This window comes from Carcharodon carcharias, chromosome 6, assembly GCF_017639515.1.
Source record: "Carcharodon carcharias isolate sCarCar2 chromosome 6, sCarCar2.pri, whole genome shotgun sequence".
NCBI classification, from domain to species: domain Eukaryota; kingdom Metazoa; phylum Chordata; class Chondrichthyes; order Lamniformes; family Lamnidae; genus Carcharodon; species Carcharodon carcharias.
This window is the reverse complement of record NC_054472.1, coordinates 144,164,943-144,185,608: the sequence shown is the minus strand read 5'-3', so window position 1 is coordinate 144,185,608 and position 20,666 is coordinate 144,164,943. Positions and strand designations below refer to the sequence as shown.

General features: G+C 44.1%; 1 protein-coding gene across 2 annotated transcripts in view; it reads right to left on the bottom strand.

Annotated features, from left to right (window-relative positions):
- LOC121279248 (KAT8 regulatory NSL complex subunit 1-like) overlaps positions 1-20,666 on the bottom strand; it is a 196,487-nt gene that overhangs the window by 1,397 nt on the left and 174,424 nt on the right. For both annotated transcript variants that reach the window (XM_041190317.1, XM_041190318.1), the window contains exons 10-13: positions 13,354-13,472; positions 3,909-3,969; positions 3,691-3,803; positions 102-354 (exon numbers count right to left, since the gene is read on the bottom strand). In XM_041190317.1, coding sequence (XP_041046251.1) covers positions 102-354; positions 3,691-3,803; positions 3,909-3,969; positions 13,354-13,472 — 546 coding nt within the window. The remainder of the gene's footprint in view (positions 1-101; positions 355-3,690; positions 3,804-3,908; positions 3,970-13,353; positions 13,473-20,666) is intronic.

Sequence of the window (20,666 nt, the reverse complement as noted above, 5' to 3'; positions counted from 1 at the left end):
CAATTTGTTACATATAGTCATCATAACTGTAGACATTGGGAATTTTGGTAGAAGCATGCACAGACCCAATATTCTGAATCTGTTACACTGTTCAAATGTACCTGCACTTCTTCATCTGTGACTTCAGGCGTAGATGACCGTGTATCCTCACTGAAGGACAGAACTCTTATGCGATCTTTTGAGAAGGAATTGAGCGATGAGTAGGTTTCAGGGCTAACAGGGCCAGTGAATGAGGGCGTGTGGGGGTAGTCATTGAGTAGGTGGAATCCACTGTCGGGTGACACGGGCTGAGGGGTTGTTGAGTTTACTTGTTGCGGCTGGGGGGTAGACCTGCCGTCAGCTTTGTTAGAAGATCTGAAAACCAGAAGGAAAATATATACAGTACGGAGCTTGATCCAAAATATCGCTTCTTAATTAGTTTGTTCTCACTTCAACATTAGGAGACCAACCAATATCTGTATTTCCCCAATCCAATTTTCTTCCCTCATGCCAACATGATCATTAACTCTTTGCCGTTATCTCATCCCAGCAGTCAATTCATGTGCAAATCTGAATATTGAGAGTTCTCAGACTATTAAATCACAAGGTATGCAGTGAGCTAAGCCCAACCTCCATATACAATCACTTCCAGAAATCAGTAAGCAGTCAGGATGCAAATCACCGCTGAAATCTGCTCTGCCCTGGCTAAAAGCAAGCAGACCAGAGATTCAATTGAGGATATGTATGTTTCAGTACTGTACTGTATAATTTATTTACTCTAGGAGTGAAAGGCAACAAGAACATTTTAAAAGAACTTCTCTCCCCTTCTCTCCTGAATGTCAAAATGAAAATCCAAGGGAGTTTCATCCCAGTGATGATGGGCTGAACGAGGCGGCCAAAAATAAAATACTTTGAAAACAGTAAACTTGCTCTCAACCATAAAATAAAGCAAAGGTTAACTGGATTAGTCTATGGCCTGACAGCAGAAGCTCACCACTAACTACAATGTTACAAGTGGAAACTCTTTTTGATGGTTTGCTGAGCAAAGAAATCAGCCTGAGTACTGAAATCAAATGACTAGAAAATCTCTGGGATCCCGCTATCCCAACCTGATCTGGTCTACATGTGACTCGCTCCAAACTACAACTAAGTTGAGTCTTACAACTCCTAAAATAGGCTAATGAGCCTTCCAGTCATTAAAAACACAAGTCTTCTCAGGGAAACCTGCAATAGGTACAGCTTTATGTGCTGTTGTTTGTGAACAAATCCAGAAAATGTAGGACATCAGCAGGGCAGCTATCATTTGTGCTAGTGCCCTTCAGCATGGGTGGAAACTGACCTGGATTTCCTCTTCCTGACTGCCATTCAGCTGCAAAGTGCTCACATGCAGACATGAAATGAGTACAAATTTAGGCTCAATTGCATCAACATCAATACTGACACATGAAACATTGCTCCAACCACAACAATTCAACAAATCCCAACATCAGCAAGGGGTTTTGGAGAGAAAATTGATAAAACATAAGCTCTGAAGATAGCTTACTGACAATGACTGGACATTATGTGTCTTGGAGATGTGGACAGAAATGAGATTGCCCAAATTTTCAGGAGACACAAACTGCTACAGGTAAAATAAATATAAAGGGTCCTGATTGGTTAGGAATGTAGGAGGATAAATGCCAATTGTTGAGGATAAAAAAAAGATATTGGAAAGAGAGAACTGACACAAATTTTAAGGGTATGAACGGGATAGAGAGGGTAAATGGATTTGAATACTGATTAACCATTATCTAGTTGAATGTTTGAACAGGCTTGAAGGAGTGAATGGCTTTCACCCATTCCAATATAACAAGAGAAGAAATTCTCAAGCTTTGAAGAGGGATGGCGCACAGGCAGTTTACATAGAGGGATGAGAATGTGTGGGATAGACAGTTCAAGGCAGCAGATAGTGTGCGGAATTTTAAAAGAGAATCAGTTAGATACTTGAGGTACTGAGCAACTGAGGGGTACATCTGAGTGGATGAACACCATTTTACAAGATCATAAGAAATAGCAGGAGTGGGCCATTCGACCTCTTGAGCCTGCTCTGCCATTCAATAAGATCATGGCTGATCTGGCTGTGGCTTTAATTCCACTTTCTTGCCTGCCCCACACAACACTTGACTCCCTAAGATAAAAGCAAAATACTGTGGATACTGGAAATTTAAAATAAAAACAAAATGCTGGAAAAACTCAGCAGGTCTGACAGCATCTGTGGAGAGTGAAACAGAGTTAACATTTCGAGTCCGTATGACTCTTCTTCAGAGCTGAATATATTCAATGCCTCAGGCCTCCACTGCTCGGTAGGGAAGATAATTCCTGACTCTGAGAAAAGAAATTCCTCCGCATTTCTGTCTTAAATGGGAGACCTCTTATTTTTAAACTTTGGCCCCTCGTTCCAGACTTCCCCCATAAGAGGAAACATCCTCCCAGTCAAGTCCCTTCAGGATCTTATTTGTTCCAATAAGATCACCTTTCATTCTTCCAAACTCCAATGAGTATAGGCCTAATCATCTGAACCTTTCCTCATAAGACAACCCCTTCATCTCAGACACCAGCCCAGTGAACCTCCTTTGAACTGCTTCGAATATATTTAGATCCCTCCTGAAACTGTACACAGTACTCTAGGTGCGGGTTCACTAAGGCCCTGTAAAGCTGTAGCAACACTTCCCTACTTTTATACTCCAATTCCCTTGCAATAAAGGCCAAAATTCCACTTGACTTCCCCATTACCTGCCGTACCTGCATACCAGCCTTTTGTGATTCACGTACCAGGACACCCAGATCCCTCCGTACCACAGATTTATGCAATCTCCCTCCTTTAAAGTAATATTCTGTCTTTCTATTCTTCCTGCCAAAGTGAATAAGCTCACATTTTCCCGCATTATATTCCATCTGCAAAATTTTTGCCCACTCACTTACTCTTTCTATATCCCTTTGCAGAATCTGTACCCTCTTCACAACTTGCTTTTCTCCCTATTTTTGCGTCATCAGCAAATTTAGCTACCATACACAAAGTCCCTTCATTCAAGTCATTTATGTAGATTGTAAACAGCTGAGTCCCCAGTGATCCCTGTGGCATTCCACTAGTTACAGCTTGTCAACACAAAAGCGACACATTTTATCCTGACTCTCTGCTTCCTGTAAGCTAACTAATCCTCTATCCTACTAATATTGTTACCTTCAACACCATGACCTCTTACCTTGTGTAGTAGCATTTTATGTGACACCTTCTCAAATGCCTTTTGGAAATTCCAATATACCACATCTTCTGGTTCCTCATTATCCACCCTGCTTGTTACTTCCTCAAAACCACATTGACTCTGCCTAATTGCATGATTTTCCAAATGTCCTACTACCTTCTTAATAATTGATTCAAGCAGTTTCCCAGTGACAGATGTTAGAATAACTGGCCTATGCTTTTCTGCCTTCCGTCTCCCTGCTTTCTTGAATAGAGGCATAACATTTGCGGTTTTCCAATCTACTGGGACCTTTCCAGAATTAGGGAGTTTGGGAAGATTGCAACCAATGCATCTACTATCTCTGCAGCCATTTCTTTTAATTTCCTAGAATGCAGGCCATCAAGTCTACTCCAACATGTTTCTGTACACTGATAGTGCAATCCAAATTAATTTGTGGATTTTAAACAGGAACCTCCAACATCACATTTACCTGCTTCCCCTCCTGGCCGAGCTGGATGAAGACCACAAGCACCATCGAGCACGTTCCATTTCCTCACATTTGGAATGGCGGTTAAGGAAGGCTTCATCAGACATATCTTCGTACTAGGTATTCAAGAATAGGCAATTGAAGAGTTTAAAGACTGACAGCAAAATAAAACTGTTTCAATAATTCTCCATGAACTCCTTAAAACTTATGTAATAAACTACCTGGTCATCCTCTAACTTGCAATTCTGTAGCTTTGACTGTTCAACGTCCGCAACTCGCCAGCTGTCAGGGAGAAATAGGAGACAATTATACGGTACTTGTTTGAAGTCATGCTTCTAACTATCTAACTAACATGCATCTTATCACATCTTTCATAATTTATCTCAAGGCTGAGCATTCATTTCACTGCTGTTCGCAAGTTCCTCCTGTGGATAATTTTTTATTTGTTCATGGGATGCGAGGGTTGCTGGCCAGGTGAGAATTTGTTGTCCAACTCTAAATGCCCTTGAAGTGGTGGTGAAACGCCTTCTTGAACTGCTGCAGTCCATAAGGTGTAGATATACCAGTGTTGTTAGGAAGGGAGTCCCAGGTTTTTGACCCAGCGACAGTGAAGGAATGATGGTATCGTTCCAAGTCAGGATTGATTGGAGGGGAACTTTCAGGGAGTGGTGCTCCCATTCTGCCCTTGCCCTTCGAGGTGATAGAGGTCATGGGTTTGGAAGGTGCTGTCGAAGGAGGCTTGGCAACTTGTTGCAGTGCATCTTGTATATGGCACGTATTGCTGCCACTGAGCACCAGTGAAGGGATTGAATGTTTAAGGTGATGAATGGGGTGCCGATAAAAGAGGCTTCTTTGTCCTGGATGATGTTGAGCCTCTGAGTGCTGTTGGAGCTGTACTCATCTCAGCAAGTACAGAGTACTCCATCACATTCCTGACTTATGCCTTGTAGATGGTTGACAGGCTTTGGGGAGTCAGGAGGTGAGTTACTCATCTGCTCGGTTTTGAGCTGGGGAGACAGTGGTATTGTCACTGGGCCAGTAATCTCAAGGCTCAGGCCTCTGGAGGAGTCAAGAATGGTGCGGAACAGGGAACATCGAGTCAAATCTCACCATGACAGTCGGTGAAATTTAAATTAGAGTTAAGAAACAGCAGAGAAAACAACCATTGCAGTACTAGATATATTTTATCGGCCACCAGTGAGCAGGAAGGACAGAGGAGCAAATTTTCAGGGGAATTACAGAGGAGCAAAAATTATAGATTGGTAATAACAAGGAACTTTAATTATCTTAATATAGTATGAGATAATAATAGTGTGAAGGACAGAGGGAGAAAGAGTTTCTGAAATGTGTTGAGGAGAATTTTCTTGATCAGTACATTTCCAGCTCAATGAGGAAGGAGGCATTTCTGGATCTGGCTCTCAGGAAGGAGGTGGGTCAAGAAGATCCAGTATCACTGAGGGAACATTTAGGAAACAGTGGTCATTGTACTATAAAATTTAGATTAGCTATGGAAATGAACAAGGAGCAATCCAAAGTAAATAAGATTAATTGGGGAGGACCAATTTTAGTGGGTTGAGAGTGGATCTGTCCCTCGTAATTTTTTTTTGTTATTCCTTCATGGGATGTGGATGTCACTGGCTCGGCCAACATTTGTTGCCCATCCCTAATTGCCCTTGAGAAAGTGGTGATGAGGTGCCTTCTTGAACTGCTGCAGTCGATGTGGTGTAGGTACACCCACAGTGTTGTTAGGAAGGGAGTTCCAGGATTTTGACCCAGCAACAGTGGAGGAATGCTGATATATTTCCAAGTAAGGATGCTGTGAGACTTGGAGGGAAACTTGCAGGTGGTGGTGTGTGCACTTACCTGGCAGGGGAGAGACCTTGATCGCATTTCTGCCAGGGAAAGATCAATGAGCAATGGCTATAACCAGTCGAACTCCTTACTATGGGGTACCTAACACCATCCAAGTCATGGTGAAGGCCAGTGAGGAAGGAACAGTAATGGATAGGACCTTCTTCAGCAAGAGGATTCTATTCAAGCTGTGTGGTTTCGAAGCTGCGGAGATCTACTGGCTACAGGACTTCTCCAGCGCTGGATTTTTTGATGTGACGTTCAAGCAAGTGGCAGCTTGTGTCAAGCTCCTGAAGGTGTTTGAGGAGAAGAAATACCTGCCAGAAATGAAGATCCTGACGGTGGAGCCGCTCTTTGCTCTGCCGTTGCAACAAGACCGGGTTGCGACAGTGCATCTTTACAACCCCTTCGTCCCTGTTGCTGACATGCTCACCTTCCTTACCAGGTACTTCGATAAGGTTGGGAGCTGCACTGCATTAGAGATGATTTAGGGATCTGGACATGTAAATGCCAGGTTAAAGTCACGCTCAAGACCGACGGTAAGGGAGCCATCTTCCACCCTCCTTCCAGATTAGCTATCGGGGAAGCCGTGACTACCTTGTCTAAGCTGGGCAACCCAAACTTTGTCGCTCATGCGGCAAGTCTGGTCATGTGGCGGCCAACTGCAGCACTGTCCTCTGCAAGAACTGCAAACAGGAAGGGCACCAGGCAAAAGACTGTAAACAGGCTAAGTGCTGCAACCTGTGTGGCGAGACAAGTCACCTCTACAAGACCTGCCCCAAACGTTGCCGTACTTATGCACAGGCAGCGAAAGCCAACGAGGGGGAAGCAGAAGAAATGCCTCGTGTCACTCCAACCACCAGGGAGAACAACGGGACAAAGGAAGACACAGAGAAAGATAAGGTGGAGGAAAAGATTGGGGCAACAGACAGCCGATCAACAGCACTGCTCCCTGAATCTCCCACTCCTCAAGACAGCGAATCAACGGAGGAGCAGGAGGCAGCAGTGGGAAAGCAGCAGGGGGAGTGGCAGCTGGTGAAGAGAGCCAAAAGGAAGAAGGGGCTAAAAAGAAACCAAGCCACTTCCCAGACAAGAGGCATCTCCCATCCGACATGAATGACAAGAGCAGCAGCTCTTTGGATGAAGAAGGGCCAGGCCGGTGCCGACAGAAGAAGCGGCAAAACGCTAGGGAGTTGGGAGGACGAGACACCCAAGCTCCAGAACATTGGAGACAATGAGAAGACCAACGTACCCCAACTTTGCCCACAACCCGAAGAGGCCAGTGTACCACAGCCCCAGGAATCTGGGAGCAGTGAGGCGCTCAGCGCACCCCAGCTCCAGGAAGCCGGGAGCAGCAACGCCCCAGAGGGGGAGAGGATTGGAGAAGCTTCTCCAACAGAGGACATTTCAAACCCCGTTCTCTGCACGGACCCCCAGATGCCACCCGAGCAGAACACCGCCAATGGGGAGGTTCAGGACGGTTTCCTCAGCCCATCCAAAGTGAAGCAATTTGAGCATACTCAGGCATGAAGGAGAAGACCAAAGGTCTGGGACTCTCAGAGACAACAGTTTTGGTAAGAGATTAAATGCTTTAAAATGGGTTTAAAGATTGTATCCATAAATGAGCGCAGCATTAAATCTACTACGTGATGTGTTGCGACCTTGGACTACCTTGCCAAGGTCAAAGCTGACCTGCTGTTTCTGCAGGAGTGTGCGATACTGCACCTCAGCTCCTACAGGCAATGGTCACAATGGTGGTCCCATGGGCCATCGATCTGGTCAGGAGGAAACGACTCTCGTTCCTCCGGCCTGGGGATTCTGCTGCGGGGAGGCAGCTTCACCGTCTCCCAGGTTAAGGAGGTGGTGGGCGGGCGTCTCCTCGTAGCAGACATAATGTACAAGAATGCTCCACTGCGGTTAATTTACGTGTACGCCCCGTCACAAGGGGCTGAGCGGCTGGAGGTTTTTCAGCAGCTCCCACTGCTGCTGGAGAGCTCCAGGCCGGTCATTCTGGGCGGTAACTTCAACTGCATCATCGATGCGGCTGGACGATCCGGCAGGGCCGACAGCAGATTGGACACTACGTCCAGATCCCTGATGGAAACAGTAAAGGATGCCAAGCTGCACGACGTCTTCAGCAACTCTGTAGACGGAGCGCAGCGTAGATACACCTGGTCGCGACCTGATGGGTCCGTCCGTTCCAGGATAGACTTCCTGTTTGTGTCCCGTGCATTCGCAGTCAGATCCACCAACGTCAAGCCGGTGTTCTTCTCTGACCACTGCCTCCTACTGGCTGACTGTCACTTAGAGGAAGACCAGAGGGTTGGCAGGGAGGCATGGAAGCTAAACGTGCAACTGCTGACCCCAGAGAACATTGAGGAGCTCAAGAGGGATTACAAAGGTTGGAGAACCATGAAACCCCACTTTGAGTCACTGACACACTGGTGGGAAGCGATCAAGGGAAACATCAAGAGGTTTTTCATCCTCAAAGGCACCCAGAAAGCTAGAAAGGAACCGAGGGAAATGTTCCAACTCCAGAAAAACATGCAGAATCTGCTCCGGCTGCAGTCGATGGGGGTCGATGTCAAGGAGGAACTCCAAGAGGTGAAGAGCCAGCAAGCCTCGCTCTTTGCCTCGGAGGCCTCCAAGATCATCTTCCGTTCCAGAGTCCGCTCCGTGGAGCAGGATGAGACGTGCTCACGTTTCTTCTTCCAAAAGGTACACAGAGCGAGCTCTGTGATCAGCAGCCTGAAGGAAGAAGACGGCTCAGTAAAGTCATCACAGCCAGACATTTTGAGGATCAGCAAATCCTTTTATGCCGGATTGTATGACGTGAAGCCCACAGACAGCACGGCCTTCCAGTCCTTCCTGTCCTCTATCACGGAGGTCTTAGATGACAGTACACGGGAGATTCTGGACAAAGCGCTAACTCCTGACGAACTGACTGAGGCCCTTGAGTCCTTCGAGGAGAGTAAAACTCCCGGAAGCGACGGCTTGCCGGCGGAGTTGTATTCGGCTCCGTGGGACTGGATCGGCCGGGACCTGCTAGAAGTGTACGAGAGTATGCTCCTGGCCGGCAGTATATCAGAATCCATGAGGAAAGGCATTATCACGCTCATCTACAAGCACAAGGGGGAAAGGGAGGAAATTAGAAATTGGCGACACATTTCACTGTTGAATGTGGACTATAAGATTCTGTCCAAGGTCATCGCCAATCGGGTCAAATGCGCTCTGGAATTGGTGATCCACCCTGACCAGACCTGCACTGTGCCGGGCAGGAAGATCTCTGACAGCCTCGCGCTGCTCAGGGATACGATTGCCTATGTACAAGACAGGGGTGTGGACACCTGCCTCATCAGCCTGGATCAGGAGAAGGCCTTTGACAGAATATCGCTTACCTACATGGTGGATGTGCTCTCCAAAATGGGGTTTGGGGAGGGAATTTGCAATTGGATCCAACTGCTCTACACTAACATCAGTAGTGCAGTCTCTATCAATGGGTGGGAATCAGATAGCTTTCCTATTGAATCTGGAGTCAGGCAGGGCTGTCCTCTCTCCCCTATCCTTTTTGTGTGTTGCATAGAACCCTTTGCTGAGTCCATCAGGAAGGATCCGGGCATAAGAGGAGTGACGATCCCAGGCAGTGGAGGCACTCAGGTCAAAGCCTCCCTGTACATGGACGATGTCGCCGTCTTCTGCTCAGATCCACTGTCGGTGCACAGACTGATCCACATCTGCGACCAGTTTGAACTGGCCTCGGGAGCCAAGGTAAATCATGGGAAGAGCGAGGCTATGTTCTTTAGGAACTGGGCTGACCGATCCTTTGTCCCCTTCACTGTCAGGGCTGATGGCCTGAAGGTGCTGAGGATATGGTTCGGAGGAACCAGGGCATGCGTTAGAAACTGGAAGGAGCGAGTGTCTATGGTGAAAAGAAAACTGGGCATGTGGGAGCGACGCTCCCTCTCCATTGCGGGTAAGAACCTGGTCATCAGGTGTGAGGCACTCTCGCTGTTGCTGTACGTGGCGCAGGTCTGGCCCATTCCACACTCCTGTGTGGTGGCGATCACCCGAGCCATCTTCCGCTTTATCTGGAGGTCGAGAATGGATCGTGTCCGCAGGGACACGATGTACAAGCCTCTAGATAAAGGGGGAAAAAACGTGCCCAACATCGCCCTCATACTGATGGCCACCTTCGTGTGCGGCTGCATCAAGCGGTGCGTAGACCCTCAGTATGCAAACACCAAGTGTCACTACATGCTGAGGTTCTACTTGTCCCCAGTGTTACGAAGGATGGGTCTGGCCACGCTGCCGCGGAACACTCCAAGTAGTTGGACCGTGCCATACCACCTGTCCCGCGTGGGAAAATTTATGCAGAGAAACACCTTTGACCACAAGTCCATCAGGCAGTGGTCAGCACGTAACGTCTTAAAGGCCCTGAGGGAAAAGGAGAGGGTGGATCCTGTGGGATGGTTCCCTGAGAGACTGTCAAAGTCATTTGGCAGAATGTCTCATTGCCAGAACTTTCCAACAAACACCAAGACATAGCTTGTCTGGTGGTGAGAAAGGCCCTCCCTGTAAGATCCTTCCTACATGCCAGGAGTCTCACCCCCTCTGCACGTTGCCCTCGAGGTGGCTGTGGCGGGGAAGAGACCGTTGTTCACCTCCTTGTAGATTGTGCCTTTGCAAAGAAAGTCTGGAGAGAGATGCAGTGGTTTCTGTCGAGGTTCGTCCCGAGCAATTCTGTGACACAGGACTCTGTGCTCTACGGGCTGTTCCCAAGGACACACACCGAGAAAAACATCAACTGCAGCTGGAGGATCATCAGCTCAGTGAAAGAACGCTCTTTGGTCTGCCCGAAATTTGTTGGTCTTCCAGCGCAAAGAGTTGTCCCTGACCGAGTCTTGCAGACTGGCACATTCCAAGGTCCAGGACTACGTGCTGAGGGACACAGTTAAGCTTGGGGCAGCCGCCACAAAGGGGAAGGGTCGCTGCCCAAGACCTTTCTGCCACAGTGCACCGAGGGACTGGGAACTGTTTAGAGCCTCTCGGATGTACAGCTCAAAATGAATGTCTGCCAATGATTGTCATATTCATTGTTTGTACTGATACACCTTGTGATTCATGTCATAAAAGTTGAACCTGATTGTATTTTTGTAATGGTGATTTTGAAATGGTTCGAAATGTTTTTGAAGATTTATGAATAAAGTATATTTTTGCAAAAAAAAACTTGCAGGTGGTGGTGTTCCCACACATCTGCTACCCTTCCCTTGTCGTTCTAGGTGGTAGAGATCATTCCTTTGAAAGGTGCTGTCGAAGGAGCCTTGGTGAGTTGCTGCAGTGCATCTTGTAGATGGTACACACTGTTGCTACTGTTTGTCGATGGAGGGAGTGAATGCTTAAGGTGGTAGATGGGGTACCAATTAAGCAGGCTATTTGGTCCTGGATGGTTTCGAGCTTCTCAAGAGTTGTTGGAGCTGCACTCCAGGCAAGTGGAGAGTCTTCCATCACAATCCTGACTTGTGCCTTGTAGATGGTGGACATCTTGGAGAGTCAGGAGGTGAGTTACTCGCCACAGGATATCCAGTTTCTAACCTGCTTTTGTAGCCGCAGTATTTATATGGCTGGTCCAGGTCAGTTTCGTAACCTCCAGGATGTCGTTAGTGGGTAGATGGTTGATTTTCATCTTGTTGGAAATGGTCATTTCATGACACTTGCGGGGTGCGAATGTTACTTGCTACTTCATCAGCCCAAGCCTAAATGTTGTCCAGATCTTGCTGCATGCTGCTTCAGTACCTGAGTCGTCACGAATGCTGCTGAACATCTGTGCAATCATCCACAAACAACCCCACATTTCTGACCTTATGATGGAGGCAAGGCCATTGACGAAGAAGTTGAAGATGGTTGGGCCGAGGGTACTAACCTGAGAAGCTCCTATGACGAAATCCTGGGACTGAGATGACTGACATCCAACCACAGCCATTTTCCTTCATGCTAGTTATGACTCCAGCCAAAGATTGGTAAGCAAAGCTAGTTAAACAATAGGCTGCTGCCTTTAAAGAGATGGTTCAGGTACAGTCGAAGGACATTCCCACGAGGGGGAAGGTAGTGCAACAAAGCCAGAGTGTCCTGGATGACAAAAGGGACAGAGTAAGATAAAGTAGATAAAGGGTGTGCATGACAGATGTCAAGTTGATAACACAAGTGAGAACAAGGCTGAATACAGAAAGTTCAGTGGGGCAGTGCAAAAGGAAAGAAGAGGGGCAAAGAGAGTAGGAGGAGACACTGGTAGCCAGCATGAAAGGGAATACACAAGTCTTCCAAAGACAGATAAATAATACAAGGATAATAATAGGGGCTAATTAAGGACCAAAAAGGAGACCAAGGCATGAAGGTAGAGGGCATGGCTAATGTACAAAATGAGTACTTTGCATCTGTCTTTAGCAAGGAGGAAAATGCTCCCTAAGTCGTGGCGAAAGAGGTGGTGGCAAAGATAGTAAATGGGCTAAAAATTGATAAAGAGGAATTATTGGAAATGCTGGCTGTACTTAAATGTTGATAAGTCAGCAGGGCTGGATGTGAAGCATCTGAGGATGATGACGAAGTAACTATGGAAACTATGGAGGTACTGGCCACAATCTTCCAATCCTCCTTAAATACAGGGCAGTGCCAGAGGCCTGGCAAATGTTACATGCTCATTCATAGAAGGGTGGAAGGATAAGCTCAGCAACTACAAACTAGCCAACTTAAGCTCAGTAGTGGTCAAGCTTTTAGAAACAATAATCCAGGACAAAACTAACAGTCTCTTAGGAAATGTAGATTAATTAAGGAAAAGCAGAACGGATTTGTTGAAGGCAAATCATATTTAACTGACCTGATTGAGTTTTTTGAAGAGGTAATAGAAAGGGTTATGTGGTTGGTGTGGTGTATATAGACTTTCAAAAAGTGCCACATAACAGGCTTGTCAACGGTGTTAAATCCATGAAATAAAAAGGACAATGGCAGCATGAACACAAAGTTGGCTTAGTAACAGGAATGAACAATTGTTTCGGACTGGAGAAAAGTATACAGCGGTTTCCCCAATGATCAGCATTGGGATTACTGCTTTTCTTGATATGTATATAAAAAAAAGGACTTTGACTTAGGCACAGAGCATTATTTCAAAATTTGCAGAGAACACAAAACCTGGAAGTACAGTTAATTGTGTGAGGAGGATATGGATAAACTGTTGTGGAATATGTGGATGCGTGGCAGATGTATTTTAAATACAGAAAAGTGCAAAGTGATTCATTATGATAGAAAGAATGAGAAGAGGCAGCCAAAACTAAAGGATACAATTCTAAATGAGGTGCCAGAACAGAGAAATCTGGACATGACTAGAAAACAAAAAGTGACTCAAAGTTCCATTTAGTGAACCCATCAGAACAGCTGACGTAGGAAACAGAAATGCTACACTAATGTAGTGAGGACTCTTCTGCAATTTGAGCCAACGTGGAAGGAAAGTCAAGGGGCAGCATTTTGTTTGTACAATGTGCTGCTTTAGTGTCTATCTGAAGCCATCCAGGAAGTCAGAAGGCTCCTTATAAGTATTGAGAGAAACTGCAGTGAGGGTGGCACTCTTAGAATCTTGGTATGTTACCGCACAGAAAGAAACCACTTGGCTCATCAAGTGTTTGACATTATTCTCCACTGCTGTGCACACTCCCTCTACCACTTTCAAACAAACATTCAATTCCCTCAAAATAATTCCTAGACTTGGCTTCAACAACATCTGCTGTTTCATTTGACTGAAATCCCAGTGACAGTGTACTGCGTTACCTTGGTGTCAGAATCTCCTTGTACTGAAGTTTCTCCACTCGAGCTGCTGCAGCCATGGACATGGGGATCACAATGTTGTTTATGTCAAATGAACTTTCACCTCTTCTCCTTCGTGCAGACTGTAAGAGAGAGCAAGAACAAAAATTATAAACCTCAATGTTCTGCTTCTTTAGAAGCTAATCATTTCAACGCTGGAAATCCAAAGTGTTTTTTTCTGATTAGGTGGAGCTCTGAAACGTGTTTCAAAGGGGGAAAAAAGCATAGGAGATCAGAAACTCAGCACATCAACCAAGAGCAGCCAATATCATCAGGGCAGTGAACACATTTAAAAGAAGCAAAGAACTTTCATTTACATTGCACTTTTTCCAATCTCAAGACATCCCAAGTAGCTTTTACAGCCACGCAAGTACCTTTATTGATTTTAGTGACATTGTTCGAAAGCACAGTGTTAGTTTTCATAGAAACTAGAAGCAGGAGCAGGCCATTCAGCCTTTCAAGCCTGCTCCGCCATTCATTATGATCATGGCTAATCATTCAACTCAATAGCCTGCTCCCCATATCCTTTGATCCCTTTCGCCCCTTTTCATATGTATGCTGATGACACACAGCTCTGCCTCACAACCACCTCTCTCAGATCCTCCACTGTGGCTAACTTACCAGAATGCTTATCCAACATCCATTATTGGATAAGCAGAAATTTCCTCCAATTAAATACTGGGAAGGCTGAAGCTTCCATCCTCATATTCATGCCATCACTATGACTGCCTATTTCCATTTACATATCACCGAGTTTGCCTCCCTCTCCACTCATCTGCTATGGAAACCTTCATTTATGCCTTGGTTAACTGTAGATTTGACTATTTTAATGCAATCCACAATCTACCCTCCATAAACTTGGTAATCCAAAACTCTGCTGTCCATTTCTTAACTTGCACCAAGTCCAGTTCACCTATCACCTCTGTGCTCACTGGCCTGCTTTGGCTCCCAGTCAAGCAAGTCTTGATTTTAAAATGCTCAAGCTTGTTTTTAAATCCCAGCATGACCTCACCCCTCCCCATCTCTGTGATCTGTTCCAGTCCCATAGCTCTCAGATATCTGTGCTCATCTAATTCTGGCCTCTTGAGCATCCCCAATTTTGATCGTTTCACCATTGGTGACATCTTGAGCTGCCTAGGCCCTAAGCAACAGAATACCCTCCCTAAACCTCTCCACCTCACTTTCCTCCTTTAACAGACATCTTAAAACCTAACTCTTTCATCCAAGCTTTTGGTCATCTGACCTAATATCTCCACACAGGGCTACAGGCCAAGTGCTGGAAAATGGGATTAGAATAGGTAGGTGCTTGATGGCGGCACGGACATGATGGGCATAGGGCCTGTTTCTGTACTGTATAACTCTAGGACTGTATGGCTACTTGTGGCTTGGTGTCATATTTTGTCTTATAATGATCCTGTGAAGTGCCTTGGGACATTTTATTATGTTGACGGTGCTATAAGTTGTTGTTGAAATATGGTCATTTCAGCGCAGTATTGAACGATAAGATGTCTTGTAGATGAGACATTAGACCAAACTGCTTCTTCACATGGATGTAGAGAATGCCATGACACTAGAATAGGGAGTTTTCCTGGTGTTTTGGCTAACACTGATCTCGTTAAAAAAATCTGTAAATTTGTTCCTTGTGGAACTATACAATGCATAAATTAGTCATCACGTTTATCTGCGTAACAACAGTGAATGCACTTCAAAAAAGTTGGCTGGTTGGTAAACATGTTGGGATGTTCTGAGATGATAACACACCACATAGTTCCTTGGTTGCTAACTCGAGTATTCAGGATTGAGTGTTTACTCTTCAGAGAGAGTCACCAGAGTTAACTATAGACACATAACGTTTATATTGCAAGATCCGAACATTTTGTTATACTGCCCTCTCTGTTGCGAAGGTGCAGCTAAAGTTAATTCAATAATGGCCGCCTGCAGCTGATCATTAGTCTTACTCAGTGCAATACAGAACAGAAAGATTACGATGAAGCTGAGATCAAATCTTCTTTTACATTTTACTTGAGAAACTAAGGACTGAAGAAAATTCTGACATTTTTGGAACTCCTAAAATTGATTGAGGAAGTTTAAGTTGAAAGATTGCTGTGTGTGCATATCGTATTTAGGTATATCCAAGTGCCATACTGCGTAGAGGATCACAATCTTCCAAACTTAGCCATTTTAGCAACAGTGGATGACAACATTGTTGGAGTTCTGGTTAAACCAGTCTTTAATGTTGTCTATCTGCTTCCTTTATGGTAGGCTTCTTGCTCCTCTTCTATTAATCCTTCCAGTAATGATTAGGCATTCCAACCCTTCTGAATGGATAACGTGTCCAAAGAACTCCATTTGTCATCTTCTGATATAATTTAAGAACTTGCTTGTTCTTGAGGCCTCATTCAGTACTTCTCCGTTAGTTCTTTTCTCTACCCAGCTTACTCTTAAGATCCTTCTTAAGCACATTCCCTAACTGTTGATTATCTTTTCTTCCTCTTTTCTAATGCTCAAAGCTTCACATCCATAATTCATTACTGACCAGCCACAACATTTTAGTATACATATTCTCATTTCAAGGCTCAAGCTGATGTTTCTTAAAATGTTGCTTAATGTTGTAAAAACATTTTTTGGCTTGTCCAATCCTTTTTCAGATTTTAGCAATGCTTTTGACCTTTTGGTGTTACTGTACTTCCTGGACAGTTGAATTGATCGATGTATTCTAACTTACTTCCATTCACTGTGCTGCTGTGTACTGGGTAGCAGGGGTATCTCAATGACCGTTAGGGTAGTGTTAGTCCTGCCCTTTTGAGAGCCCTAGGTCCAGCTGGCCTGGCTGGCAGTACCTGGAAGTGTCCTGTGTTCAGGATTACAAGTGATGGCCAACGGTGGATCCGGCAGATTCTACGGTGAGTGCCAGGCAGAGGATCCTCTGGGAAGAGGGCCTGTGTTCTCTTGTAAAGAGGGCTTTAGACTAAATAGGTATGGGGGAGGGAATACGTAAGGGGACACTTGGAATGTTGAAGCAAAAGGACAGGGAATAGTGCAGGGAATTGACTCAGGTAATAATAACCACAGTGTGGCAGGAAAGATGGTGTACACAAACATAAGCGTGTACCAACAAACAAGGTGAGAGCAGGCAAAAATGGCAAAAAAGACAGAATTAAAGGCACATTATTTGAATGCACACAGCATTTGTAACAAGATGGATGAATTGATGGCACAAATAGAAATAAGTATGTGTGATGATAGCCATTACCGAGACGTAAATGATCAAGGCTAGGCCCTGAATATTCAAGGGTATTCAACATTTTGGAAGGACAAGTGGAAAGGAAAAGGAGGTGGGGTAGCTCTGAAAGGATGAGATTAGTACAATAGTGAGAAATCATCTTGGTTCAGAAAATAAAGATGTAGAACCAGTTTGGATAGAGATAAGAAATAGCAAAGGAAATAAATCGCTGGTGGGAGTAGCTTATAGGCCCTATAACACAACAGGGCAGAGTACACATCAAGAAACAATGGGGGCTTGCAAGAAAGATACTGTGATAATCATGGGTGACCTTGAACTTGACATCAGTTGGACAAATCAAATTGGCAATGGTAGCCTGGAGGATGAGTTCATTGAGTGTATTCAAAACATAGCAATATGTTCTGAAACTTACCAGAGAACAGGCTATTTTGGACCTTGTAATGTGTAAGGAAACAGGATTGATAATGACCTCATTGTAAAGAATCCTCTAGACAAGAGTGATCATAACATGATAGAAATTCATATTCAATTTGAGTGAGAAATGAAAAATTGAAGGAGAAATTAAAATATGAGAGAAAACTAGCAAGAAATATATAAACAAATGTAAAAGCTTCTACAAGCATATAAAAAGGAAAAGAGAAGCTTAAGAGAGCATTGGTCCTTTAGAGGACATAACTGGGAAATTAATAATGGAAAACAAGGAAACGGCAGAGGCTTTGAACAAGTATTTTGTATCTGTCTTCACAATAAAAAACACAAAAAGCATCCCAAGAACAGTAGAAAATCAAGAGGCAAAAGGGAGAGGGGGAGTCAAAACAATACTATCACTAGAGAAAAAATAGTGGGAAATCTAATGGAACTTAAGGCTGACAAGCCCCTTGGACCTGATGGTCTGCATCCGAGAGTGTTAGCGGACTGGCCACAAAATTCCCTAGATACTGGAAATGTCCCAAAGGATTGGAAAACCGCAAACGTAAAACTTCTGTTCAAGAAAGGAGGGAGACAGAAAGCAGAAAACTTATAGGCCAGTTAGCCCAACATGTCATTGGGAAAATGCTAGAATCCATTATCAAACAGCTAGTAGCAGAACATTAGAAAATCATAATACGATCAGGCAGAGTCAATATGACTGTGAAAGGGAAATCGTGTTTTACTAATTTATGAGAGCTCTCGGAGGATGTAACAAGCAAAGTGGGTAAAGGGAAACCAGCAGATGTAAAAAAAAATTTGGATTTCTAAAAGGCATTCGATAAGGTGCCACATAAAAAATTACCACACGAGAGCTCATGGTGGGGGTGATATACTGGCATGGACAGAGGATTGGCTAACTAACAAGAAACAGAGAGTTGGAATAAATGGATCATTTAGGATAGCCAGCTGTAACTAGTAGAGTGCCTTAGGGATCAGTGCTGGGGTCTCAATTATTTACGATCAATATTAATGACTTAGATGAAGAGATTAACTTCATCTTAGCCAAATTTTCTGATGATAAATATATAGGCAGGAAAGCAAGTTGTGAAAATACAGAGTCTGCAAAGAGATATAGATAGGTTAATTGAGTGGGCAAAAAGTTGGCAGATGGGAGTATAATGAGAAAATATGAGGTTGTCTTTAGCAGGAAGAATAGCAAAGCAGATGATTTAAATGGAGAGAGATTGCAGAATGCTGCAGTACAGATGGATACAGGTGCCATGGTACATTAATCACAAAAAGGCAGTATGCAGGTACAGCAAGTAATTAGGAAGGCAAATGGAATTTTGGCCTTTATTGCAAGTCGGATGGAATATAAAAGTAGGGAAGTCTTGCTACAACTTTAGAGAGCGTTGATGAGACCACGCTTAAGAGTACTGTGTACAGTTTTGGTTACCTTACCCAAGAAGGGACCCAACTGCATTGGAAGCAGCTGAGAAAAGATGCAATCAGCTGATTCTTCAGATGAGGGATTTGTCTTATGAGGAAAGGTTGAGCAGGTAAGGCCTATACTCAATGGAGTTCAGAAGAATGAGAGGTGATCTTATTGAAACATATAAGATTCTGAGGGGGCTTGACAGGTTAGATGCTATAGAGATATTTCCCCTCATGGGGGAAATCCAGAACTAGGGGCCACAGTTTCAAAATAAGGGTCTCCCATTTAAGACAGAGATAAGGAGAAATTTCTTGTCTTGGAGGGTCTGCAGTGGGTCATGGAATATTTTCAAGGCTGAGTTGGACTGATTTTGATTGTCAAAGGAGTCAAGGGTTTTGGGGGACAGGCAGGAAAGTGGTATTAAGGCCAGAGTCAAATTATCCATAAACTTATTGAATGGTGGAGCAGGCTTGAGGGGCTCAAAGGCTTACCTCCTGCTCCTATTTCTGATGTTATGTTCAAACACACAAAGAAATGGGAAAACCACCTCATACTTTCCTTTTACCTAATCAAATATAGTCAGTACAAACAAATCTGATTGTCAACAGTATGAATGGGGTTGGCACCACTCATGTCAATGCCTCACTAGGGACAGACGTCTATGAACGGCAAGTGGACGCATACTGTCATTGTCCTACTGCGTAACCCTCAAAAGGTTCTACAAACAGCATAAGAAAAACCGACACCTAAAGAATTGCTACTTGAAACGTGAAAACATTTTATCAAGCAAAGAAAGCAGAAAATGCCATTCAAGAGGTGTGTGGAATGTCAATATTCTTGGTATTAAGTAAAGTAGATGGCAGCTGGGAAATACCAACACAGTGATGGAGTTATTAGCTTCTCGGGTGGAGAAAAACATGAAAAATGAGTTAGTCTTGATTAGAAACATTGCAAGCCCCTTTAAAATATTGGGATATTTGTGAGAGAATTCCTTTGGAATAGCAGGAATATCTTTCAGGCTAAGCATTAAACAAGTACAGTGCATCCCAACCCAAAATGCGTCAAATGTGTTTTCTATGAACAACTAGATCAATGGTGTGGTTCTCAAGATATCATCGTCATTGGAGATCTCAATGCAAAGGTAGGACGTTCTTGTGTACAAGATATTGTTGGTCCACATGGTCTCGGAGAACGTAACAATCAAGTTATTTCAAACACATGGCTTAAACATCATCTCAAGTAAAGCTGGTCATGGGAAAGTCCAGGTAACCAAATAAGAAATCAGATCGACTTTATTACAATAAGTAGGTGTTTCAGAAGCTCCATTAAACAGTCAAAATCATACCCTGGAGCTGAATGTTACAGATGACCACAGTTACTGCTGGTTGCCACAATGAACATCAAACTGATTATTCTGAATAAAGCAAAAGGAAAGCCAAAGAGACTGGATCTTGAACAGCTGAAAGACCTAATCATTAAAGAAGCATTCCAAGTAGAGGTAAAGAAGCGCTACAGGTGGAGGAAACAATGAATGAAGAGGAGTTTAATGTCTTCAAGGTCTTAATGGAAGGTGCAAAAGTTAAGGTTCCAATAAAAGCGAAGAATTTCAAGCAAAAATGGACGACAGAAGAAATCATGGAATTGACAGAGCAAAGGAAAAAAGTGAAACAGTCAGAATCAGACTATAACAGACTAAACCAAGAATAAAAACTAAGTACATAGAAGAAAAAGCAAAATGGCAATAGTCAATGAAAAACTTGCATCCTTAGGAAAATTTCAAGAAAGAGACCAGTTTGTAGCTGCAGTGGATGTTTGAAAGCAAAGGACGGTTCGATTCTAATGGAAAAGGACAAAAATCAGGGAAAGGTGGAGTGAATACATTGAAGAAATGTACAACAAAGACAGAGGACTTCGAGCACCAATCAAAAATGAAGACAAAGGCCCAGAAATTTTGCGAGAAGTGAAACTTGTGCTGAAAAAGACAAGAGGGAAAGCACCAGGCCGGATGAAATAACACAAGATTATTGAAGCAACAGGAGAGTTAGGAACTGGAAAACTGATTATCGCCAACAAGATTTTTTAACACTGGCACTATCCCTGATGATCCAAGTCTGCTTTTATCACTTTGCCAAAGAAACCTTGTGCAACAGAACATAAGATACATCGAACAATCAATCTAATGTAGTG